This window comes from Astatotilapia calliptera, chromosome 6 (assembly GCF_964374335.1).
Source record: "Astatotilapia calliptera chromosome 6, fAstCal68.1, whole genome shotgun sequence".
NCBI classification, from domain to species: Eukaryota; Metazoa; Chordata; class Actinopteri; order Cichliformes; family Cichlidae; genus Astatotilapia; species Astatotilapia calliptera.
The window spans coordinates 18,726,759-18,753,069 of record NC_137427.1 but is presented as its reverse complement, the minus strand read 5'-3'; the positions used below and the strand labels follow the sequence as shown (position 1 = coordinate 18,753,069).

The window sequence follows — 26,311 nt, the reverse complement described above, 5'->3', positions numbered from 1 at the left end:
CATGACCTGTTACCTCCGTCTTTATATGGCTACGGTAATGGTTTCAGGAAATGAGGCCACTCTGGTCACTTTCTCAGGCACATTTAAGGTTTACGATTTGGTTGCAGAGTTATGGTTTGGGCTAGGCTTTAAATTGGGCATGAAGTTGTGATTCTTGAGTTTGGGTGTGGAGGCAAAGTAGTACGTTATGTCATACTGTGCATGTGTGTATATGACTGTGTGAACTTTTGCGTGAGAGCTTCTATCCGTGAAAGATGGGATGTTAATAGTTCGAAGCTGTTCTGCACTGGCTGTTCCCATGCATCACAAACCAAGTGCTGAGCCTACGTAAACACAATGAAAACAATCATTTTTTCCCATCTAACCAACTGCTGTGTCTTACCCCACTGTTTTACCACATCATATGACTGGTTTGGACCCGGCCTGACCAATTTAATATCTGAGGAGATAGCGTGTGATCGTGCTTTATTTAGACTGTTTACCGATTTATTCATGGTGTGCCCATTTTCCTGGATTTGGGCTTTCTGAATGGTTTAAAATGAGAAGAAACAAATAGTTCTGTACTCAGTGTGCATTTTGAAGCGCACTCACCCACCTCAGCTGGGAAAGACCCGAGGCAGAGAAACTGGCAGCTCCAATGTGGAGAGAGGGAGGCAGTGGGAGGCCAAGCCCAAACAGATGAGCCTTATCTGGGCAGAGCATGTGTGAGCAGCCCCTCCGCCCCCGCCTGTCCTGGAGCTGGAGCCCTGGCTGTCTGTCTTTCTTCCAGCTAAGAAAATGCAAATACTGTTGAGCATGTCCAAACACACACACACGAGCGCTTTCATGCACGCATAAACACACACAAAAAAACATATATGCCCAGATGTGGACGAGCACAAACATATACTCTCCTCGCAGCCGCTTCCATGCGTTGCTGAACGCAGACCTTCTGCCAAGCCAGCATTCCCACCAAGTGACTGGAAAGTGCGAGTGTGTGTTTTATCTGCAGATTGCTTCTGTTGTAGTCCATTGCAGTAAAGTTGTAGCGCAAAGAATTTAGGCAAGCTGTCTTTTAAAGACTGGGGTTGATAAACATATGTTAGAAGCTCTTCTTACCGTCTGTCCACATCCCATTTAAAGTAAGTTGTATAAGCATTCCTCTTGCTCCTCTGTCATTTGAGTGTGTGTGTCTGCTGTGTGTGTGTGTGTTTGCGATGTTGGCGTGGGATTTTACAACTGTATGGGACTGATTCGTGCTCGGAAAATAAGCTGCGGGAGGAGACTCGGCTGCAGGAGTTTCTTCCTGTCAGCATCCTGCTGTTTGTTCATTGATTTCAATCTGTTTAAACGAAAACTGCCATCTGAAGGCTCAAAAGGAGTTTTAGGTCCCATTTCGGCAGAATCGGGTCACAGCTGAACATACGCATGTGTGCCTGAGTGTATGTGTGTGTGTGTGTACTTTGGTGTTTTTGGCGTATGTGTGCATGTTTGAGCTGTGACTCAGTGATTTTTGAGATTATGGTATTAGGCCCTAGATGAGCAGGCCTGATCCTAAATCAAACACACACAGACAGTCTTTCACATCTCTCTCACACACACACACACACACACACAATCCCTTCCAGGACAAGCAGTGTCAGCCGAGTCTTACACAGAGACGGCCTTACAGTCATATTGCCATTCAAAGCGACACATCCAGAGTATACTCAGATTAGGCCCGTGATCGTCTTAGCATGTATTATAAAACAAGACGGCTGAACAATCCAACACCAAAGGCCTCTGGGCCCTGTGAAAACATTAATCTCCCTGCCATGACCTCACATGATCCTCACCCTTTATTACTTGCACATAAACCTGCCTTTATAGTAGTAGACTTGGATTATTTCAACATGGAACAGAATAAAAATCAGGTTCATCTGCAGACAGTAATTTGATGCAATCGGTGCCATGCGTCATTCCCATACTCTCAGCATACAGACTTAGAATTGAGTGTTTCATCACCGCCTGTATCTTTTGCTCCCATCTGTTTTTCTGTCTTTTCCCTTATTTGCTTTTTCCATCTAATCCATTCTCCAATTCAACTTGCACACATGTGTTTCTATTCTTTTCTCCACCTTAAATAACATCCACTTTTTCTCTTATTACTCAGGTGTCCTGGGCAGTGACTACATCAACGCTAACTATATTGATGGCTACCGCCGTCAGAATGCCTATATTGCCACTCAGGGCGCCCTTCCCGAGACCTTCGGGGACTTCTGGAGGATGGTCTGGGAGCAGCACACAGCCAACATCATCATGATGACCAAGCTGGAAGAGAAATCACGGGTAAGGAAATGGAATAAGGTGGGAGTGTGCACGACTGCAGAGCTGAATAGAGAGAGCATCACAGAGAATGAGTACAAATACAATATTACAGACGAAGCCAAAGACTAGAGCAGGACATGATAAAGCATAAGGCTAGATGAGAAAAATTGTGGTTTTATTATTGGATTAAATGTATCAAATGTAGTATAAGAACTGGGTAAGCTCTATTGTGAGGTCCACTGCATAAAATAGGAGAAAAGTTACACGTTTGGTTAAAATTAATGAGGTTATCTATTTGTCTTTGATTATGAAGCATCTACTTTTTCACAAGCTGAAAAGAATATGATATATAGAGTTCATCTGCAACAATAAATATATTATCGCAGCCTCCATTACAGCTCAGTAATGTTCTTATAGTAGGGTAATAGTTTCATAATAACAACATAATCAGATAATAATATAATAACCAAGATATTAAGCAAGTAATACAAAGGTATTAACAATTTGTAAACTTAATATTTACATTTATAAACCAAGGATGCCAGTGAGGTAGAACTATTTGGTAGCGTTGTGGTCGCCATGTGTTAAGGTGGTAACAAGAAAATGTTTTGGCTTAAAACTTCTACTATTATTACATTATTGTGGCAATAAGCTGATAATAATACGGTAATATTGGCTGGTGTTTTCATTGGATAGCTTCAAATGAAAATTGTGTCTAAATTGGTATCCACAAAATCACAATCATTGAAACTTAAATTAAACTTTTTGTTAGTGAGAATGTGTAGGCCAACAAAAGCTGCTGTTTTATACCATATGCAATGCTGTCCAGTCACTCCGAACTGGAAGCTAATGTTCTGTGGCTGAATTAACTTTTAAAGTTTGTGGGGAAAAGAGTCGTTTTGTTGGTAATTAGTACTGAAATATTGTTAGTGAGCTCCTAAATATTTTTCAGCATTAGCAGGCATGCTGACGGACAAACATTTTTCATCATCGGTATCGTCAGTATTTTTTCTTTACATTAGAAAGCAAGTTATGTGCAACGTGCGACTAATGCATAAGCTGTCATGATGGAGGCGTGTATATATAACTGATGGTTAGAGTGACATAATGAGTGAGAAATGCAAAACAGCTAAATTACAGCTAAGGTGTTGTGGCATGTTGTGAGGAGATACAGAGAGACTAGAAAAAGACATGAGTTTTATTTTATTTCATTTTATTTTATTTGAATGCACGAGGACAATAGATTGTAGGTGGAGTGAACAGAATAGGCTAAAAGAGGACACGCGAGGAATCGCTGGAATACAACATTTAGTGCATGACGATCAAGCTAAATGTTCTTGGGAAGTCAGAATGGGCGTGTAGTGTATCAGAGTAGAAGGCAAAAAAAATAGCGTGGATTGATGAACCAGACCTGGAGGAATTACAAGTACAGCTAAATTGGGGTAAGTAATGAATTAGAAAATAATCTGGCTTCGAGGCATTTGCTATTGTTAACAGAATGTGCACTTGAGTAAAAATTCAGTGTAATGAGAATGTCATGTCAGAGTAAAATGAACATGAATGGCTTGAGGTATGAATCATGACTGAAGTGTTAACCAATTATGTCCAAAGACCTTTTCAGAAAATTATCCTTTCTTCCCATTTGTGCTTCTTTTCCTATTAACCTGTGCCTTGTGTTAAAACACTGTTTCCTTTTCAACTTTTTCCAACTGTCTCTGTTGTGTCTGTTTGACCCTCAGATGCCCTCTTATTTCTTCTCTAAGGCAAGATCTCTCTTTCTCTCCTTTGCTAAAATCCCTTTATAAGTACAAACTCACTTCTCATGGTTTTCTCCTTACCTTTATCCCCCGTTTTGTTATAGTTTTTCTGCTCCCTCCCCACCTCCTCTTTTTTTTCTCCAAGCAATAGCAAATAATGCATTGGATGATAATGCAAAAATTGTATTGTAAACTGACCACATAGTTAACTAGTTAAAAATGTTATTTTTTGCTTTTAATACAGTTCATAAAGAGTGCACATAAGTGTTTATGGTTTGCATGATCGCACCCACAATGGGCATTTTCCTCCACTTCCTGTCTTGTGACTGTGTAGTATATTAAGTAGTCCTTGTTTTCTGGCCACATTGTCATAAGGTTTATTTTTTGGTTGTTTTTCGGTTGGGTTTTTTGGGTTTTTTTCCACTGCAGAGCAAGTTTGTGTTGAGCTTGTGAAGCTGTAAATTGTCAAAATTCAATAAACAGCGTTATGAAATGAAAACATTCAATTTGAAGATATTTAGCTGTTTATTATCAGCCCACTAGCTCTGCACGTACTGTTTGAGTGAGTAGTGGGCTGCTTGTTGGAGAAAATTATTTAATCTCATTTAACACCTCTCAACATTATACCATTATGTGTTTACGCATTAAGCGCACAGATGATCACAGATGGTCCCACTGTGGGAACGATGCCAGCATCCTTCCTTTTAGCACCAATCAAACCACGCTAGAACAGGGCACAGTTATGCTGCTAGCCTCATAAATCAATGGATAATATAGTCTTCACACCAGGGATTTTATTTTTTTTGCGATCCTGTTTATGCTCTGTCAGTGTGAGCCCCCCCTCCTCCTTACACAGGCAACCGTTCCTGTCCCCACAGTCTCTCAAGGTCTGGTGGGAAAACAACAGTTGAAAAGCTGTAATTACAGCCTGAACATCACGGGCCAAAACGCATAATCCCCAGTCTGGAGCAGTGGAATGCAGAGCAAGCTGAGCTGAGCTCCCTGCAGTCTTTGATGTGAGGACTGGAGGGATCAGCACATAACGTTTGGTTTGGCCTGATTCTGCCAAGCCCCCCCTCATCTCCTCTGGGATTTTTTTTTCCTCCCTCCTCTGTGGTCTCCGAAGCCGAATCGAAGAACTACAAATATGACTGCCGGGTGCAGGGGAAATCAAAGTGTTTTGCTTGATAGGGATGCTGGGATTTTGTGTGTGCTACGATTGGTTATGTAGGGATTTGTGGGGCTGCGATGTATTAGCAACGTACAGCATCGAATATGTGAAGGATGAGTTTTCGGTATCTCTTGGCTTTTCTGAGCACTGGTGTGGATCTTTGAGAGAGCCCACCAACCTATAGCAGTTAACTAGCATGATCAAACGCCCACCCCACCCGACACAGACACACACTTACTAAAACCCCTTTTCATATGCTGGATTGTCTCTGTATGTACATTACTGTCTGATTCTCTCAAATTTTCTCACTGATCTGCTTTAGCACTCCTCTCCCCCTTCTTTTCTTTTTTTTTGTTCCCTCTACACATGCACTCAAAGTCACGTCAGCTCTTTTCTTTCTCTTTTCTTTCACCAAAATCTTTGCAAAGAATTATTCAACCTGCTCTTCGTCTCTCACAGCTTCTCCCCTCTTCCATTTTAGGTGAAGTGCGATCAGTACTGGCCAACACGTGGCACAGAGACCTACGGCCTGATCCAGGTCACTCTGCTTGACACAGTGGAGCTGGCCACCTACTCTGTCAGGACCTTCGCTCTTTACAAGGTACTGAAACATGGCATGTATAATGGAGTGTGCGTAATTGATCTGTTCAAATATTTATACATACTTCGTTGCAGGTCTATAAACAAAATTTCATTCCCAGCATGGTTGGATAGCATATTTTTAGAGCTAGCTCTGAGAGCTCACACTATAAACCATCCTGCTGCTGTAATGAGTGATCAAACCACATCAGCGTATTAATCAGTGGCTGAAGAGAGTGCCAACTAATACACTTTCTTTATATTTGAGCAGTGTTTGCCAAAAACTATAGTGCCCTGCAGATTTCTTTTAAAATAAACTAGACTAAACCTGATAGCCTGGGCAGCTCATGACATGCTTGTTTACGTTTTTTTAATGGGATTTGTGGACATTTACAAAAATTACAGAATAACTAAGTCTTTATATTTAACCCCACGTCTAATCTGCTCAACCAGAGCGGCTCAAATGAGAAGCGTGAAGTCCGTCACTTCCAGTTTACAGCCTGGCCAGACCACGGGGTGCCTGAACATCCCACCCCCTTCCTGGCCTTCCTTCGCCGGGTCAAGGCCTGCAATCCTCCAGATGCGGGACCCATGGTTGTCCATTGCAGGTATGTGTCTGTGTATTTTCAGTTCGGCTCATCCATTCTTATTATTCACTGAACCAGAATTATTTATGATATCCATCCACAACCATAAAGGAAACAGGTCTGCTCCGTGACTGTGTGTTTGTGAGTCTGCATGAAACACTTATGCGTTATTTTGGCATTTATGAGTTAACAACATTTTCAAAAGCCTGGCAGTCGGCGAAAATCAACAAGAGTCCAAGGGTGCTTGTATAAAATAGTTCAGAGGCGCTGAAGTAAAATACGATTGACCTGCGATTATGCAAACCCCAAACATCCTGGCTGGCTTAGACACCCACATTCCTCCCACAACAACCTCCTTCATCTCCATCATCAGCTACCATGCTGACCCTATTTTCCATAATTAGCTTTCACAGTTGACAATATACCATTTAGGCTGGGGGTACATCTGGGTTCACAAGTTTATATTCAAATGAGCTGCTGTCTGAGCAGCAGGAGGCCAATGTGTTGGATGGAGAAGAGACTCTGGGAGCTTGTCATTACGGGCTTGGCACAGCGTTTAGCTCCAGAGCTCGAATGAAGCTTCTGTTTGCTCTTACTGGCAATCGCAGAGAAAAGAAGATAGAGCAGGGCAGTGGGAATATGGAGCAGAAACTCTCGGGAGGAAGAATTAGTGAGGTATGGATGTGGAGGAGAATGAAGGAGGGGAAGGGGGTAAGGCTGAGACAATGATGGAGAGGGAAAGGTAGCGAGGGACTGGGAGTTAGAGGAGGAGATGTGTGCAGAGTGAGAAAAAAGAAGGTGGGGTCAAATCCAGGACACAGTGAATGAAAATGATGAATTAAAGAAAAGGAAAGATGGAGAGAAAATGGTTTCCAAGAAGAAGAAAAGGACAAATGTGAGTGTGAAAAAGTGTCGGGGCTGGCGTGAGAGGGTACTTATCGAGGAGAAAAAGAGGCAGAGCGACGGGGGCGGGACGCAGCGGAGAAGGTTGGCAGGAGAGCAGCTCTTCCTAATCTTCCGTAGCAGTCAGATGGAGTATCTAACAGGATTATCAGTCAAATTTAATTATCCTGGCAAGACTCCATCATAATGTGCTTTTACATTTCAACCAACCTCTGTATCAAACAACGGACCAAATCTCATTCCACCTCGACAACGCTCCCGCGCATGCACACCGATATTCATTTAACCACATAAAGAATTTTCTATTCACTTGCACAAACTTGCTTGGTCAGGTTGTCTCACCGTTTACTAGCACAGCAAAAATGTGAAGTGTTTGGGTGGGCAGCTAACGGTATTATATTTCCGGATCGTGTGTCGATAGGGAGGATATCTTCTTAATGCCAGCGAGACAGTGTTGCTGACTCATCGCTGATGTCAATTTTTACCTGCTTTGACGGAAATATTGCTGGCTGGGATCTCGATGATAGTTAGCTGATTTAGGCAAAGCATGTTATGTTTGAGCTCTGCGGGGACAGATTTGCACCAGGTATTAGGACACAGCGCACACACTGCAGTTTATGTGAGAAAATAACCTCACTATCTGGTTCTCTTTTCCTATTTCCAGTGCTGGAGTGGGCCGCACTGGCTGTTTCATTGTGATTGATGCCATGACAGAGCGAATCAAGCATGAGAAGACCATCGACATCTACGGTCATGTCACGCTGATGCGCTCCGAGAGGAACTACATGGTGCAGACGGAAGACCAGTACATCTTCATTCACGATGCACTGCTGGAGGCGGTGACCTGCGGGAACACCGAAGTCCCTGCGAGGAACCTGTACTCCTACATCCAGAGGCTGACGCAGATTGAACCAGGAGAAAATGTCACCGGCATGGAGCTGGAGTTCAAGGTGAGGAGGATTCACTTTGTTCCGCCGAAGGCTATAAAATTAAGCCCTACAGATTTATGGTGGTTCATAAAACCGATTCATGATAATAATGTAACACTTCACTGGTTTCTGTAAGGCCGAGTTGTCTTTTTCTTGCCCTTCGCCACCTAAAAGGTTAACAGTAAGAGCCAGTGAAAGCATCTTTGAAGCACTGCAGATCTTCAGGGCCTGCTCAGAGATATCCAGCGGGATAAATCACTGTCTGAAGACTTTACCTACTGGCCATTCTGTCCATATAAAGAATAGAGCAAACGTTCATATTTCATATTTAATTCTTGACCTTGAAAGCCATAATTGACCAAAAAACAAAGTTGCACTTCAGGTCCCATGCTGAGGGTTTTCATAGGAAGATGGTTCTTACCACCAAAGCTTGGGAAGAACGTTGTCTAAAATGACATACAGAATGTTTAATTCAGGAAGCTTTGACTTTGATAGCCCCTGAGCATCTTTCCCAGGGCTGTTAGTGGTTCTTACTGTTTCAATCCCCCTCTGAGAGATTCATATAGATGGTTGGATTTGAAGGGGATTATGGGATTGCAGCTTTTCTGAGGGTTTCTGAAAGCATCGCAGTTTGGGAAGTTTGATAGGCATGCACGTAAAGACCAAATAATGTAGGCCAGATAGTTGAAGTTTGTAATAAAATCTTAGGGGGTTGGAAGTTATAACAGCTTTTTCAAAACTTTAGGGAGCTGATTAGAATATAAAGTGAGAACAGCAAATGTAGGCATCATAAACAATCGCAGTGAGAACATAAGGGATTCAAAGTCTTGCTGGGAAGTGTTATTTTCATTATATTCTAGTTGTTATTTTGTTTACTGTGTTGTTTACCTCATGCCAGATGAGTTCTCTGCAGACCTGACTGGCCTGGCTGGGTGAAAAAGAGAGAATCGGTTGTAGCTTTACAGGTATATGTTGAAAGCAGGTGGCTTAATTTTTCCCAGGAATGGCTTGTGTCTGCTCAGACAATCAGAGGGCAAGGTAAACACAAAGTGACTCTGAGCAATCTCCCTCATCCTATGCCCCAGCTTTCCTCCCTCCCTCTAATAGGAGCGCTCCCCTCAGAATGACAATGAACTGAGCGCTCGCTGTATTGTTTTCACAGCCTTAGATTGATGTGAAACACATGGCGGGGTTGTCCCACTCACCATATTTCATCTCACTTGAACTCGCGTGGTATATCACAGCCCACCGTCTGAAAGATTACTTTCCACCTCCGTCAACAAAACACCAAAAGGTTGGAACTTCTCGTGTAAGAGGCGTCATGTCCCTCAAATAAAATCACAAAGTTGAAGCAAGCGTGTGAGGAAAAGGGAGAGGTGAATGTTTTCTGGCTGCTTTTGGTAATCCAACACCTTAATACGCCGTGTTTTTGTTTCTTTTCACAGAGAGTTTATTGGTGGAGTTCTCGGAGCTTGCCAGGAGGGCATGATTTTCTCCTTGGTGAAAAATATTGGCATGTATCGAAGCGGTGAAAAGCTTTGTTTTTGCCAGGCTTTATTGATAAGACCGCGTCAAATTCAAACCAAATGACATGAAGAATTACTATTGTTGATGCTGGAAACTGGGTTCAGAGTACCCAGAATGAACTGGTGAACTTGTGATTAGTGGGGATTTTCCAGCTCAGTCTGTCTGTAAGAAAATAAGGTACTGCTGTTTCTCCCACAGCACTCCGGTAGCCGCTGATGGTAGACGTTGGGTTCATGAGACCCCATTGTTTCCCCCTGAGTCTGCGGTTTCCCTCTGCCTATTCTCTGTTTCTCTGTGTTTCTTTTTAAACCGTGTCATCCAGTGGTCGAGTGTGAGCGAGTGTACTGCATGTACTTACGGCTGCCTGTCTGCACATATCCACATATGAATGTGTGTGTTCCAGTTTTTCTTTTTCTTTTTTTTTTTGACTGGATCAACTGTGGTTCACATGTGTGTGTTGAGACAGTGTGGGGCCTTGTGGTTTCCTGCCCCCTGACTTTTGATTTTCTCCTTCCTCTCCCTGTTCCATTCCCTACCGCTGCCCTCGTCCCCTATATCGGCCCTGCTGTGTTGATTCAGTTGAAGATGTCTGACTAAATATCCTGAGGCCTGCAGATTAAAGATGGTTTTCTAATTCCACTTGTCCAATAAAAAACCAAACCTTGTGCTTTTTAAAAGAGTACTTTTTTTTTCTTTTACTTCCTTGCTTATCCGTCCTTTTTTATTTCGCCATCATTTCAGTGCTCTCATCAGTGCTGCTTGTAATTCTTTTTCTGTAATTTTCATCTGCACAATATTACAGCATATTTCCTTTATTTCTTATATTTCAGCGTCTGGCCAGTGCCAAGGCCCACACATCACGGTTTGTGAGTGCCAATCTGCCATGCAACAAGTTCAAAAACCGGCTGGTGAATATCATGCCCTACGAGACCACGCGTGTGTGTCTGCAGCCAATCAGAGGAGTGGAAGGATCCGACTACATCAATGCCAGCTTCATTGATGGATACAGGTCAGTTTAACATCAGTCACTTTACAATGTTCTCACGCATGGGGAGAAATTTATTTTCATTTATACTTATCCATGTGTTTATAGGCAGCAGAAGGCCTATATAGCAACCCAGGGCCCACTGGCTGAGACCACAGAGGACTACTGGAGGATGCTGTGGGAACATAACTCCACCATTGTTGTCATGCTAACCAAACTGAGAGAAATGGGACGGGTACGGATAAATGCACTCAAACACACTCAAATGTGATACATGCATTGGTCCTGCAGGATAAAAACATATAGCTGCACTGGTTGAATGTCTTTTTAATTAGCGTATCACAGTACTGTGCAAAAGTCTTGAGCTACATGTTGGTTTTTTTCCTTTGGACATTGGCAGCTTTTCTACTCATTTTCAGTCCAGTGCTTGACCATTTCAGAGGAATGTTGAGCTACTTAACACTGACCTATGAACCGTTCAAGGATAAAAAGGAACTGAACTCAAGAGATGAACCAGTGTTGGGTCTACACAAAGCAGCTTAGCAAAGAAGCAATTTTAAATTGTAGCTTTAGGCACTTTGTTACTAACAACCCATCACAAAAACACAGTTTGTTCCAATTTCTTTAGTTGAAATTACAGAAAATGCCAAAAAATTACACAGCCCATTATCATAAAATAGCTTTTTTTTGCACTAACAAGGCAGCTTTCAAAGGGCTATTAACTGAAAACCTGTTAGCACCTGACAGTCATGTCCTGGAGAAATAGGAAAAAAATGCTGCAAAGACCTGACACAGGGCCTGAGAGACGCATCTGGCCCTACAGACGACCCACCCACTGTTACCTGAAGCTTCATCAGGATGGTCTCAGTGAAAGGGTTGCTGTCAAGAAGTTCCTCTTAAGGAAGGAAAAGAGAAAGAAAAGACTGTGATATGCCAAAGAGTCTCAGAGATCCATTCCTGAAGACTACTTAAAGTAGAAATAAAGAAATAACAACAAAGCTTGCCTAGTAGTCTGTGTTGAAGAATAAAGGTGGTAATTACAAATATTGATTTTCACACGCGATAGAATGGTTAAAGATAAAAACAACAACAACATATAGACTGATTTCCACTCCCATTGTTAGGCTCTATAAAGTCTTATATTTTAGACCAAAGGAACCTGAAGAGGTTACAAATAACTTCAGTTAACAACAAAAAAGCATGTCACTTCACAGAAGGAAAGCAGACCATCCTATTCGGCTATTCAGAGCCCAGAGAATTACCAGTATGGAGATGTGTGTAGCTGTACAAGCTCTTAACTAAAAACTAGACAAAGAATTTACAAATCCTTTGAAACTCACATTAATTAAATGTGTTTGGGCTAGCTGCAGCTTTTAAACAATAGACCCACATTTTTCCCTTGATTAAGTGCCTAAGCGTGTACTATAACATGCAGTATCACACAATATATTGTCATTTGAGCTAATTATTTTCAGTAAAAGAATATATTGAAGGGCTGACTGAATAGCAGCATAATGAGCAGCTCCATGTGTTGTTGTTGCAGAAGTTTACATCAGGAGAGGACGGAACTGTGAATAACAATGTCCTCTTAAAATGGGCAGCAGAATAGCTTTTGATGCCTGCAATAGGGGAAAAGCGAATGTTTCGTGATTAAGAATTTGCAATTTTGGGGGGGGGGAAATCTATCAAAAATTTAATATAATGAATTAAATATAATAAATGTTTGGGCGTTATGAAGCATTATGCATGGCACAGTGAGAGTGATATGACTTTCAGTATTAATTCAGTGAACATAATATCTCATCTGCATTGAGATGGTCTTGAAATGAATAATGAATATCACAAGTTATGGTGACATTTCCGTTATAAATTGCCTAGAAATGGTTCTCCTCACACACTGAGTACTTTAAATATGATGCAGCGCTCTGAAGAGAAGCCTTTGTACTCTACAGGAGAAGTGTCACCAGTACTGGCCTGCAGAGCGCTCAGCCAGGTACCAGTACTTTGTGGTGGATCCCATGGCTGAGTACAACATGCCCCAGTACATCTTGAGAGAGTTCAAAGTCACTGATGCCAGGGTGAGTCGTCAGCCTGTGAGCAAGACAGACTAATTTGTACTGGCTTCCAGAATTTTCTGAGTTTCAAATTACCATATTTTCTTTCACCCAGGATGGCCAGTCACGGACAGTTCGTCAGTTCCAGTTCACAGACTGGCCCGAGCAAGGAGTGCCAAAGTCAGGAGAAGGATTTATTGATTTTATTGGCCAAGTGCATAAAACTAAAGAACAGTTTGGCCAGGACGGGCCAATTACTGTGCACTGCAGGTAAGGTCTAGGCTGCCTACAAATATCTCAACATTTCACATATTGTTCATTAAGTTGTGCAGACTCGATAAAAAAGAATACCTACAAATTCACCAGATGACCTGTGAGAGATTCTTGGAACATTTTGTTTCTGCTTGAGTAAAGACTTGGGGAATCTTTTACGTTAAATTTATTCCACTTCTCTGTTAAATATATACAGTGCTTTAATATCAGACAAAGATAAATGAAAAATGCAGTTTTTAAATAATGATTTCATTTAATAAGGGAAAAAAACAAACCTTCCTGCTTCTATGTGAAAAAGTAGTTAAATGATAGATTAACTGTGAAAAAATCCATTTTTTGGGAAGCTAAGTTGAGTTAAATTTCAATACCACACTCTGGCCTGATTACTCCCAAACCAGTTGAATCAAGAAATCACTTGAATAGAGCCTTTCGGACAAAGTGATGTTGCTAAAAGATCTCCCAAAAAACCCCCCAAAAAAAACAACAGATGATGCCACGATCTAAAGAAACAGCTGAGATATAAAGTCACTAACATCTATCAGTCTGAAAAGGATTACAAAGCCATTTCTAAGGCTTAGGGACTCCAGGGAACCACAGTGAAGGCCATAAATGGAGAAAACTCAGAGCAGTAGTGAACCATCCTAGGAATGACAGGGCTAACAGAATTACCATGCTGATTACCTAGAGGTCACAAAAGAACCCAGAAAAACATCTAAACAACTGTAAGCCTCACTTGCCTTAGTTAAGGTCAGAGTTCATGATTCAAAAATAAGAAAGAGACTGGGCAAAAACCTTTTTTTTAAAGTCCATTTTGTATTTACTTGGTTTTCTTTGTCTAATATTAAAACTTCTTTGATGGTTGAAACACCTAGCTGTGATCGATATTGGAAAAAATATGAAATCAGGAAGAGGGAAATAGTTTTTCACAGCACTGGACTTTTTTTCTTGCTGATACGCTAATAAAGCACCACCACCGCTTGCTGCACCACGTGTGAGCAAATATTCAGAATAACGGTTTGGCACGACTAGTAGCAAACTGAGCTAGTGCATGATGCATACATAAGGAGATGTATTTCCAGCTCTGAATACGTTTCCACCTGTGCTCCAACAGTGCTGGTGTAGGAAGGACCGGTGTGTTCATCACCCTCAGCATCGTGCTAGAGAGGATGAGGTACGAGGGAGTGGTGGATATTTTCCAGACTGTCAAGATGCTGCGCACCCAGAGACCAGCCACCGTTCAGACAGAGGTGAGCTTTCTAAACCACTTCACGTCTTCAAAGAACACTTGAATGTTCGTTTAGTCTTTCTTCTCTTCTTCACAATTCTTCTGCTTCCCTCTAGGACCAGTACCAGTTCTGCTACCGCGCCAGTCTGGAGTACCTGGGAAGCTTTGATCACTATGCAACATAAACCCAGTGGCTGTCGATCATGCGCACGTTCAACCGAGTGCATTTTTCTCATGTTATGCACAGCCAGAATAAATGCACTAGGTTGCGATGTGCAGGTATGAAGACTTTGCCACTGCATGCAGAGTGAAGGGGGACCATCGGCTTATCCGTACCTAGAAACAGCACCTCTAACTGAGCCATAGCAACCTGCTTGACAAGGGTGTTTTCCTGCCACCCTCAGCCCAAACACACCCATTGGTCAGTCTGAAGCAGCAACTTCAACCACTGTTCCAATCAGAATACTTGATCAAATATAGATTTTTTCTTTTTTTTATTTGTTTCAGTGCTTTTCCGAGCACCCAGATTGCGTTTTTTGTTGTTTGGGTGTGGAACTCCACCACCAGTGTAGCATCACCAACCTAAATACGGGACCCAGCTACAGCATTTTTTTCTGTCACAGGAAATTTCGATTTTTCTATCTCGAGGACAGTTCAGAAGGAAGCTACAAATCCATCTTATGGAAACCTCGTGGACAAGAAAGAACTGGGATATCAAGCACCAGAGAATTGCCAACAGGAGCCTGAAAACACAGAGCACAGAGTATTAAAAAGACCAAGAACACGCAACTTAAAAAAAAAAAAGACACAAGAAGTGTGGGTTGTTTTTTTCTGTCTTATTTTGGAAACAGACTCTTGTTTCCTGTGAATGAAAAAGAAGACATTTCTACCATACAGTAATAAACACCACCAGTTCAACCTTATGCTTCACGATTTAAGATAAGGGAAGGTTTACTGAGGTCTAAAAATGCATACTGCAAAGTAAAACATTAATTTAGTTTTCTAGAAAAAATATGTGACTATATTGTTTTTTAAAAACTGGATATTCCATATGGCACGTTCTGTTTTTCCATTCTTATAGGTTTATGATTTTGTCACCGTTGCCCATACATGGGCAAAGTTGCATTTTTTTTTTCTGTGTAATCCAATGAACTGTAGCCATTTTCTTTTTCTTTTGTTAAAGTGATACGGTACTGTTTTAAAGTGTACAATCAAATCTAGTGTGGAAAATGTTCACAGTTCTATGAAAAAAAATCGAGTGTCACTCTCCTGTATTCTCCACCCACACGTTTCGCATGCACACAGGACTCTCAGCCTCATTACTGTCTCACTTGCGACGTTTAAAGACACGAAGACGGTAATTTCTCAATTCCCGAGGGCCCGCCGGGGTACAGTATTAGCACTGCTGCTACCAGAAAGTCCCCAGAATAATCCCGCCACGTTGTTCTGCGCGTAGCCCGAAAGAAAGCTGGGCGGACCACGACTGAAGCTAGTAAGCGCAGAGAGCAGACAAAATATTAGGTGTCCAAATAAGCTTCATTAAGATTTCCTAAGCAGAAAGCGAGACGAGCGAGCAGGAAAGGGATGGGAAAAGGAGAACAATTTTCTTACTGGAATGCTCACCGTTGACTTTTCTCTGTGTCTGATTCAGTGTGCAATAAGTAGATGTATTATATATTTTTGTGTCAAGTCACTAACTGCAGTTATATGCCATGATGATGATGACGGTGATGATGACGACGATAATACTGATGATGGTGCATCATTTTCCAGACACAAGGATGTTACACTTGATGTTCCCTCCACCATATAAAAGTGTTAGAGAAATAACCTCTGACCTCTTAGGAAGTCGATTTTTTTTTTTAATCAAGTCACATGTCCAGTAGATGATGTCATCCTTCTTTGTGTCACGGCGAGCAACGAATGATCGAAGTCATATTACAAACTGCATCTAATAAGTATTTTAATTTTAGATTTCTAGTGCCTTATATTACACGCCTATTTTGATAAAGTTACTTTAAAGGGTTTTTGTGTATTTTATGTATGCTTGTGTGAACCGAATGTGTGTGTGTGTGTGTTTTTGTTATGTTACAGTATGTGAAAAAGTATTTTATGGGATTTTTTTTGTTTTGTTTTGTTCTTTTTTTTCTTTGTTCTTTGTTGTTGTTTTGTTGTTTTTGGCTGTGAAATTTTGAATGGAAGGGTTTGTGTAGGCTGGACAGTCATACTCACATTTTAAACCCAGCAACTGCATCATCATATCTCTTTTCATTCAAAAGAAAATAAGCATATGTTACAAGAGACTCGACTGCAGAAAAAATGTGGTTTTAAAGTAGGTTATTAGCAAGACAGACTGATCGTTTTTTTAAGGTTCTACGTCAAGCTTTCCATCTTTTCCTTACACAGGCTTTGTGGATATACTGTCATTATGGACACTTTTCTTTTACCCGCCATGAAATTTTGGTGCAGACTTTGAGCTGGCTCGAACAAGTCATACTTGCTCGGCTGTATAGAAATCTGTAAAAGCTGAATGGCTCTTTGTCAGTCTGTTTGAAAGGAGGAGCATCAGCCCGTAAGAGGATGCTTAAGTATCCCAGCTGAAGCCATTTACCTAAAATCAGTCACAGTGGGTCATCTGTGTTCCTCATTCTGCTGTTCCGCATTTTTCCTTTTCTTTCAAAAACGAAGGCTGAGAGAAGTTCAGGTGCTACGTCTCCGCTGACACAGAACCTACAGTATATACTCATTTTTTTGTAAGCCCATTAACTCTCGGCCATATGAGGGATTGTTGACAGTTTTCCACCATCTTAAAGTAACCTTGTTGTTGTTTGTATGCATGGTACCACTTTCGAGATGCCCCTTTGGTCGCACCTGTTACGGGAAGACTTGCACTTTCTCTCTTTGTACTATGCACTAATATTTAGTATCCTGTTAACTCCGATAGCCCCGGCCTCCCCCCCTCAAAAAAAGGAGTCTTACTTGAACTCAGCAAAGATGGACCCTGCAATGCTCACACGGTTGTGTATATGTAAATAACACAAAACACAGAGAGTAATTGAAATGCATAAATAGATGACTACGTAAAAGTAAATGAATTAACTGATGATAACGGCAAAGAATGAATAGAGATTTATCAGATATACAGAGCGATATAATAAAAGGATGCACCACAAGTCACAGTTTTTATGGCACAGCAGTATGTGCAATACATCACATTGTGGATTTGTTGTACCACAAAAGAGAAGTTTCACAAAACGAAGTGTTCTATTTTACCCTGATGTATCATGTAGATGGATTAAACTGGAGTTTATAAATTGTATAAAAAAATGAAAATATGATGTGTTATTGGGATCAGTTACCTCCAATTGGTCTGTACATGTAAACCTTTTTGTTTCCGTTTTCTGCTCCGAGTCAACAAGTGCTTTTTATTTTCTTACATTGGTTCTCGGAGCGCGTGAAAACTGAAAAACAGGTCTGTATGGATTTCTGTTCTTTATCGACACAAGTTTCATTTGTTACAAATAAACTCAAGTGAAAATGACTGTTACCGCTGTCATTTTTAAATGTTGAGTCAACCTTTGAATTCAAAATTTGGGCTACAAATGAAGGTTATCTGTGATAAATCAGCAAAAACACCAAATCTGTTGGTGTCTATGTACATGGAAATTTTAATTAACCACTTACATACAGAATCTAGTCAGAACTGCCGAGACCTGAAACAGGGATTGATATTATCTATAGATTTACGTAGCTACTGCAGGATGGTGATTTTAGTGAAAAATGACACGAAGATCTCCAGCAGGCCACAAGTGGGAATGTGTTTGACCAAACAATCAGACTTCAAGTCAAGTCAAGTGCTTTTATTGTCATTTCAATCAGTGGTACAGTGGTACCTCACACAGGGAAACAAGACAGTGTTCCTCCAAGACCATGGTGTTACATATAACAGACGATCAACACAGGACTACATAAAGTGCAAGTGTGCAAAAAAACAGCAGACTGAACAAAACAATACGAACACAACAGTGCAATAGGAAGTTCATGAGGGTGACCTAAGGATCGGATGTCCTCTAGTGAGGCCTGTGCCTGGCACCCTGAATGTTGTCCTGTGCTGTTTACAGCAAGTTCACCCTGAGCACATGTGACACATGACTGTGAATAATGTTCAGCATGATCGATTGATGGGATGGGGAGGCATATTCATCATGGGGCACACAGACCTCTATAGGCTAGGCATTAGGTATTGGGATGAAATCCTCAGACACATTAACAGACCCCATGGCGGTGCTGACAGTCAGTGCCTTGGTACCACTGACCAGCCCCCACTCTCGCCTGTCATAAATCCAATAGAAAACCTGTGGCTGTGGGATGTTATGTTTCGGTTCAACCACCAGCCAGGTTGGACCTCAGACTGCCCAGGAGCTCAGTCAGGTAGGAGATCCTCCATTTTCATTTCCATCTGACGATGTACCCAGCCCATATCAGTGTAGATATGGGCTGTGGGGTGATCGTGGCTCAAGAGTTGGGAGTTCGCCTTGTAATCGGAAGGTTGCCGGTTCGAGCCCCGGCTTGGACAGTCTCGGTCTCGGCAAGACACTTCACCCCTTGCCTACTGGTGGTGGTCAGAGGGCCCGGTGGCGCCAGTGTCCGGCAGCCTCGCCTCTGTCAGTGCGCCCAAGGGTGGCTGTGGCTACAATGTAGTTTCCCATCACCAGTGTGTGTGAATGGGTGGATGACTGGATATGTAAAGTGCTTTGGGGTCCTTAGGGACTAGTAAAGCGCTATATAAATACAGGCCATTTACCATAGATATCCAGCATGATTTTTTCCCCATTGAAGGCTGATGTGCTTTGAAAGTGTTCCTTTAATTATTTTGAGCAATGTGAATATGCAGCGTTAAGTCCCATTCTTTTCAGTAATTCATGCATAATGTGTAGATTTTATGAGATGTCTGTATAAAAAATTAATAATACACTGTGTAACTGTTGAGAACTGTTGTCAGTACTGTCTATGGGCTACAAGAAAATAAAATATTGCTTACAGGCTGTTTACCAGGAGCAACAGAAAACCAAATTCAGACAAACTCCACCGACAAGACTTAGCAAGCTAAGTCATAAAAACTAAATTAACAAACAGTAAAACTATTATTATTTTTTATAAATGTGAGCACCTTCAAATGGGCTCCAGCAAAAGCAGGCAGGAAATAAATGCAGGTGAGTATTTTCTTGTACACATTTTCAGCAAAACAGCAACGCTAATAGCAACTCAATCTCCACAAAAGGGCAAACAAAGGTGCCTTTACAGCTCATAACAAACGTGATTTTCCACAGTTTTTCCCTTCAAAGCATCTTTACGCTGGCAGCAGTCAAAACAATAATATCATCGTACGTGGAGACAATTACATTTCATGTTAATACACCACTTTATTAGGTACACCTGCTCTACTGTTTGCCAACAAAAATCTACAATCAGCCAATCACATGGCAATACATCTGTTCATTTAGGCATGAAGACATGGTTTAGACCACCTGTTGAAGTTCAAACCATGCTTCAGAATGGGGAAGAAAGGTGATTTAAGCGGTGCCAGATGGCCTGGCCTGAGTATTACAGGAATTGCTGATCTACCCACCCACGATTTTCCTGGACAAGCATCTCTCTGGGGTTCATAAAGAAAAAAGCCGAAAAAGGCAAAATATCTGGCAAGCAGCAGTTCTCTGGGCCAAAATGCCTCGTCGATGCCAAAAGTGAGAGGAAGGCAGCAGTAACTGAAATAACCACTGGACAGCACCCCCTCACTCCAATATTCCACCTCTGGATTCAGACCCATTCCTGTGTCTGTGTGTGTGTGTGTGTGTGTGGGGGGGGGGGATTTCCCTGTGAGTTATTCGACCTGTGACTGATGAAAAATACTGATCCAAGACGAAAACATGGGCGATTATCTCTTCTAGTGTTGTAATTTGCTCAGCTCTTGTAACGATTCTCTTTCTCTAAGTTTGATTTATTTGATTCCTTTTGAGATGTTATATTTTGCTAGGCCAACTGTGGTGTGGTAGTTACTGTGGTTGTTGTGAAAGCTTCATTTACTGCTGGTTAATTAACTGCTTCTTTGAAATGATTCCTTTCTTATTTCCTCTTTAAACTAATGTGTTTCTTATTATGTGAATGGCACGAAGGCCTTATCAGCCATAAGCCACTGTTGAGGCGTTTCTAAAACCAAGATAATAATAATATAGTAATTAAATCACAATATTTTACAGCAGCTTAACTTATTCTGACTGCAGAGCTGAGTCTGGTGTACTAATATGGTCATTGTACAGACAGACAGCCTTTCATGCCACCCTCTGGTCATACCAAAAACATTTTACTCCCCAGTTAATGGAAAAATGTTCAGAATAGCAACATTTTTTCTCCTTTTTTCTCTCTTTTTTCATCTCCGTGCTTTAGATCCAGCAGTTTATCAGCAATAATGTGTTTGGATGTGCAATGAGCACTGCAGCCTCACGGGACTTTGTGCTATTCTTTTAGTCTTGTTAAAGTCATATTAGAAAACAGATTCAGGCAATAAGTGGAAAGAGCTGAAGCTGATGCTTATTCATGTGTGGCTCGTACTTCAGTATAGGCACAGAAAATAAATGAGCCTTTTTTTTTCTGAGGGAACATTTGAGAGCTGTCTTTTGCTAAATCACCAATGTTTTAATGTTTGCCTGTGCTATGAACTATCATCTCACTTCCCCTTGTTTGGCCTTTTACATCATTACACTTATCCCCGTGCTCTCTGTTTTGCCTCTTTTGTACTGGGTTTTGCCTTCAGAACTGCCTTAATTTTTTCTGTGTTGTTTAAACATTGTTCAACTGATAGGCAAAAGAAAATATGCCCCATCCCATTACACCCCAACTACCAGCCTGAACTGGATGGATACAAGATACAAGAAAGGATCCATACTTTCACATTGTTTGTTGCACCGTGCAAATTCGGACCCCAGTATCTGAATTTCAAGACAGAAACTCTGTAGACCTGGGAATATTCTTTTTATCATCTATTGTCCAACTTTGATGAGCTGGTGTGAGTTGTAGGTCAGTTTCCCGTTTTTGGCTGACAGGAGTGGCACCACATGTGGTCTTTGCTGCTGTAACAAAAACATGTTGTGCATTTGCAGATGTGCTTCTGCCTACCTTGTGCATTTATTTTAAGTTATTGTTGCCTTCCTATGAGCTCAAAGGTCATTCTCCACTGGCCTCTAACACCAACAAGGCATTTTTCACCAAGAGAACGGCCATTTATTTTGTCTTTCATCTTCCTCTGACCATTCTCTCTAAACCCTGGAGACGGTTGTGTGGGAAAATCCCAGCAATTTATGAAATACTCAAACCAAGCAGTCTAGCTAAAATAAACTTCCATCTTTGTGAGAGGTTAAGCAAGTGCAAATAGAGGTCTGGCTTACCTAAATAACTCTGCCCATTATCCTGTCACACTTGATAGTGTGATAATAGAGGAAAAGTAATTCAGCACTTCCTGACTGACTGTGAAACGTATTGTAAAGAGAAAGCACTGAGTGCATAAATTTTATTAATGCATGTTACTGAAATTCCTAAATAAGTTATAGCCAGGGCTGGACTGGGACAAAAGATCGGCCCGGGTATTGACCAGTTGTGACAGTGATGTACACTGTCATGTTGATATATATGTATGATTTGTATACAGTGTATCATCTTCATGCTTCCCTCTCACCAGATATCCAAACCGATATCATGACCAGCAGCTTTTACAGCTGTGGCTCCAGCGAACATCAGCTGATATTAGAAAGTAATATTAAATAAATTCAAACAACAGCTGATCAGGATTAAACGTGCTGCTGTTGTTTAGCGCGACATCCGCTGGTTGCCTCTTTCTGGCGCAAAGTGGGCGATAAACAGACAAAAGAGACGATCAGCTGATCATTGATCAGTTTCATGATTGAAGTAGCAACAGGAGAGGGAGGGGAGAGAATGAGAGAAGAAGAGGCAGCTGTGCAGCAAAGACACAGAATAACTCCAGCTTTGTGTCTTTTATTGTTGGCTAATCCACCACCTTTCATTGTTTATACGTTACAAAAACAAGCAAACATAAAAATGAAAAATCACCATCGGCCCACCGGTATGCCCAATGGCCAGTCCAGCTGTGGTTATAGCTTAAAGTTTGAGCTGACCTGTGAGTTCTGACAGATTAGTTAGAACAATAAATAATCGAGTCATTAAGTGTGACAGATTGACATATGATGCAATAATTTTTTTTTAAAGCTTTATAGTGACAACGACAACGATAACTGGCTTACAACTCAAACTACGCAAATAAGAAATGTATCTTCAATTAGATTTGAATTCTCTGTTCAAACCTTCAGTTTAACTTTTCCTCTTTATTCTCAAGAAGGATCCAAAAATTCTAATATAGCTGGCCAAAACATTAGACTCCTAACAAAGTCTACCCTGGTAAAAGGAGTAAACCTTTTCAATAGCACAGCACCCAGTGCATAACTTTGAATATTTACCAGCAGCTAAAAGGCCTGCTCGGATATGTTTTTGTCAAAGGTTTAGAAAAAAAAGTCCTACAGGACTTGAAAGAACAGCAGGGGTAGCGTGATTGGGTATTATGGGCGCACAAAAGAACGGTGTTAAAAGGATGTTTAGCTCTCTTTTTTGGCATTTTTCATCAAAGCTGACTTGTCTTCTTGCTTTGGCTTCAGTATCACAAAGAGCCATCTGAAGCTGGCTGTGACGTGGTTTCCATGGGAGTACAAAGCTTTTTGAAGCCAGTTAAGATACCGCATGGATTTCACTTTCCGTTTGCTCTGCCAAGCTGCTGGGAACACTCTGCTCCTTATCGTTCAGTGTGAGGCGCCCTTATACAGTATGTACCTGCAAGGGCTGACCCCATAGTTCAGAGTATCCCAGATTAAACATATGTAACCGGTACTTCTGACTTGCACTTGAAGCTTTGGTTTCTAAAAGCATTTATGAAAACCTGAACACATCAGAAAAGTTTAATATTTAAACATAATTTACTGTTATATCTTTGAAAGCATAACAAATTTAAACCACTGTGCCAAGAGGTGAGAGCATGACAAAAATAATGGTTTGAAATAAATTCAGTGATATTACTGAAGACAATAATTGATCATGTGATGACTTCCTGACATCAGCCTCTTTTCATCTACTCTGCAGTTGTGTGAAAAAGAAAGTTTCACATGGTTCTTTGCAGTCATGTGCTGGAATTAAAAGGGTAAGTAGCAGCACTTAATTGACTGTCAGCAAGTGTGAGCACCTCTGCAAAGCAGAAGTTTGCGGATCAATCTGGACAGGTTATAATGCCATTTCCGAACAATTTCAAGATGATCATTCTACTAGGAAAAAGATTATTTCCAAATGGAAAACATTCGAGGCACTCGCCAGTCTTCCTGGGAATAAATCCCAAGGTCAGACAGTGCATTGCTCAGAAAAATTGCAAAAAACACCAGAAGTACATCTCAGAGTGTACAGCCCTCAGTTAGCAGTATAAAAGATTAAAGAAGTATGGCTTGTTTGGAAGGGATGCCAGGACAAGGCTTCTTCTCTTTAAGAAGAACACGGCAGCACAGCTTATGTTTGCAAAGTTGCATCTGGCTTGTTTTGAGTCACACGACCTGGGCACCCTGCAGTCTCCAAATTAACCATAAACTCCTCTGTATACCAAAGTATTCTAGAATCAAATGTGAGGCCAGCTGTCTGATAGTCTGGCCAGAAGTGGGTCATGCAATAGGGGAGGATGCCAAGCACAGCGGCAAATGTACAACAGAGTTGAAAGAAAAGAATCAAGGTGTTGCAGTCCAGAGCTCAGCCCAACTGAAATGCTGTGGTGGAACCTTAACAGAGCTGTCATAGACAAATGCACACAAACCTCAATGAAGTGAAGCAACACTGTAAAGAAGAGTGGACCAGAATTCCTCAACAACAATGTGAGAGACTGACAAAGTGATACAGGAAACAACTGCTGCAGGTTATTGTTGCTAAAGGTGCTTCTACACACATATGAATCAAGAGGTGGGCTTTTTATTTTTCCCCAACTGTAGATGATTTAATGTCAGTACCTAGTGGCAATGCCCACAAACCCGTAATCTATCACTAGTTTTAAAACCTTACATTGTATACTCTAATGCATATACTATTAAACACCCAGGGATTGTTTCAGTATTTGTGTTCATAATAGCTTTGAAAAGCTTTTCAGTGGCTCCTAAACTATCATTTCTTTTGGAGTTAAAATAACTGAAAACTGAATAGAAAAACATATGTAATGTTTTATTGTTTTCCTTACAGCAGTTAGCAATAGCTTAACTATAGCAAGCCAAAAATAAATACAAATTTTAAATAATTTCAACAATGTGTTTCATTCAAGAGGGCAACAGTAGCATTTCACGTTAATTGGACGAAAAGTCCAACACAAAGCTATGGCTTCCTGTCTGTTTTTCCCCACAGGAAGTTATGAGCACGTGGTCATTTTTCTTAATGCTTTTAAACTTGAAATTACACAATTCACATATGTATTTATTTATTTTTTATCTGTAAGGGAATTTTTTTTTTAAAAAAATGGGCAGAGAGGAAGCCATTCTTGCGTAACTGGACTCGGCCCGGCAGAAGCAGTTAAGAGACGATGCTGAACATGCAGTAAGACATGAGGAAAATACTACAGGCAAAGAACGTAAACATTGAAAATCAAAACTTAAAAGATCACCCAAAAGGCTACCGTATGTGGGCTAATTAGAAAAATCGCTTTTTGAAGTTTTCATGTACAAAGCAAAAAATGTTATTCCAAAAAAGGGTGATGTGACCATTATAAGTCACAATTAATTTCCCTGACGGTTGTGAGAGCATTAGGCAACTGAGGCAACAATGCCCTCTGTTAACCCATTCTGTAAGAGTCCAATCAAAATTCCTCCCCTGCCTGTTACACCATCCAGTCACTGATGTAAAATGTAGAAGCACACGCAAGTCAACATCCACCTAATCCACATCACCTCATTCAACCCCCCTTTACATCATTTCCTCAGAACTTTTCACAGGAAACTTGTGTGGGCAAGAGTTAAGATGTAAATAGCAATCCCCAAATCCCCAAAACTTACAAGCACACACACACACACACACACACAAACAAGCTCCCCTCTACATCCACTGTTAACTCAGTGCATTCATTTGTCATTGATGCTTCTCCATGACTTCATTTCCCTTTGTGGCTGCGTTGCTCCCATGTGCTTTTGGCAGTTGTACGGAGGCCTGGCAGGGCCACATAGTCTTTCTGGAAGCGTGAATTTGGCGTTCTCTGTCGTTTCCTCTCCCCCTGCGTGGTGAAGAAAGCATCCTGGAAACGCATGCTCGAGGCCGTTGACTAGAAAACAAGACATCAGAAAGCACCAATGAGTAATAGCAAAATGTTCCACATGGCATGAGAATATTCTGTTTGTTTATGCCAATGAAGTTTGAAACTTATGCTTTTAAAGTTTATGTGTAAATCTTGTAAATCTAATACTTACAAGTCTGCGCTTCACCTTTTTGGGGAGGTCTTCGTCTAAGGTGTAGACATCTTCTCTTTTGGCCAGCACCTGAGAGCCGTCTTCAAACTCCACCTGAGATAAGGTGAAACCAATCAGCAGCTATCCAAGAGGTTTTAAAGAAATGTGTTGCATTTATACAGTTTTCATGCACATGCACACTCAAAATCTTGCCACCAAATTTACTGAACATTTTTGCTTAAAAAAAAGCCAAAAAAAAAACCCCCTCCTATTTACATTTAACTGTCTTCTAAATATTTTTTACTTAATCATCTTTGATACTGCAGTTACATATGGTGGTATCTGTAGGTTTGTTGCATTAATAATGCAGAACAGTCTAAGGAGCTGGGAAAGAAGGCAACTGGACTTCTTAAAGTTTCTTGAAGAAATTACACCTCTCATCCAAGAGGCTTCTTCAGATCTAAAACCCAATGCTGGAGTCTCCCCGGTATTTAAACCCTACTATTAATCATACGCCTT

The 26,311-nt window shown here is 41.1% G+C and overlaps 2 protein-coding genes across 14 annotated transcripts in view; one reads left to right on the top strand and one right to left on the bottom strand.

Moving 5' to 3' along the window:
• The window catches only part of ptprdb (protein tyrosine phosphatase receptor type Db), a 157,595-nt gene extending 139,777 nt beyond the window's left edge, over positions 1-17,818 (top strand). For 5 of the 7 annotated variants that reach the window (XM_080302896.1, XM_080302893.1, XM_080302891.1 and 2 more), the window contains 11 exons: positions 2,132-2,307; positions 4,026-4,049; positions 5,696-5,815; positions 6,247-6,401; positions 7,948-8,233; positions 10,570-10,748; positions 10,833-10,959; positions 12,677-12,802; positions 12,894-13,048; positions 14,163-14,298; positions 14,393-17,818. In XM_080302896.1, coding sequence (XP_080159022.1) covers positions 2,132-2,307; positions 4,026-4,049; positions 5,696-5,815; positions 6,247-6,401; positions 7,948-8,233; positions 10,570-10,748; positions 10,833-10,959; positions 12,677-12,802; positions 12,894-13,048; positions 14,163-14,298; positions 14,393-14,461 — 1,553 coding nt within the window. In that variant the 3' untranslated portion in view covers positions 14,462-17,818. The remainder of the gene's footprint in view (positions 1-2,131; positions 2,308-4,025; positions 4,050-5,695; positions 5,816-6,246; positions 6,402-7,947; positions 8,234-10,569; positions 10,749-10,832; positions 10,960-12,676; positions 12,803-12,893; positions 13,049-14,162; positions 14,299-14,392) is intronic. The other 2 variants (XM_026170808.2, XM_026170809.2) reach the window with 1 other exon arrangement.
• A 6,745-nt stretch (positions 17,819-24,563) lies between these two features.
• Positions 24,564-26,311, bottom strand: part of kdm4c (lysine (K)-specific demethylase 4C) — a 30,750-nt gene continuing 29,002 nt past the window's right edge. For 5 of the 7 annotated variants that reach the window (XM_080302899.1, XM_026170778.2, XM_026170783.2 and 2 more), the window contains 2 exons: positions 25,814-25,906; positions 24,564-25,668 (listed from right to left, as the gene is read on the bottom strand). In XM_080302899.1, the coding sequence (XP_080159025.1) occupies positions 25,501-25,668; positions 25,814-25,906 (261 nt within the window). In that variant the 3' untranslated portion in view covers positions 24,564-25,500. The remainder of the gene's footprint in view (positions 25,669-25,813; positions 25,907-26,311) is intronic. The other 2 variants (XM_026170782.2, XM_080302898.1) reach the window with 1 other exon arrangement.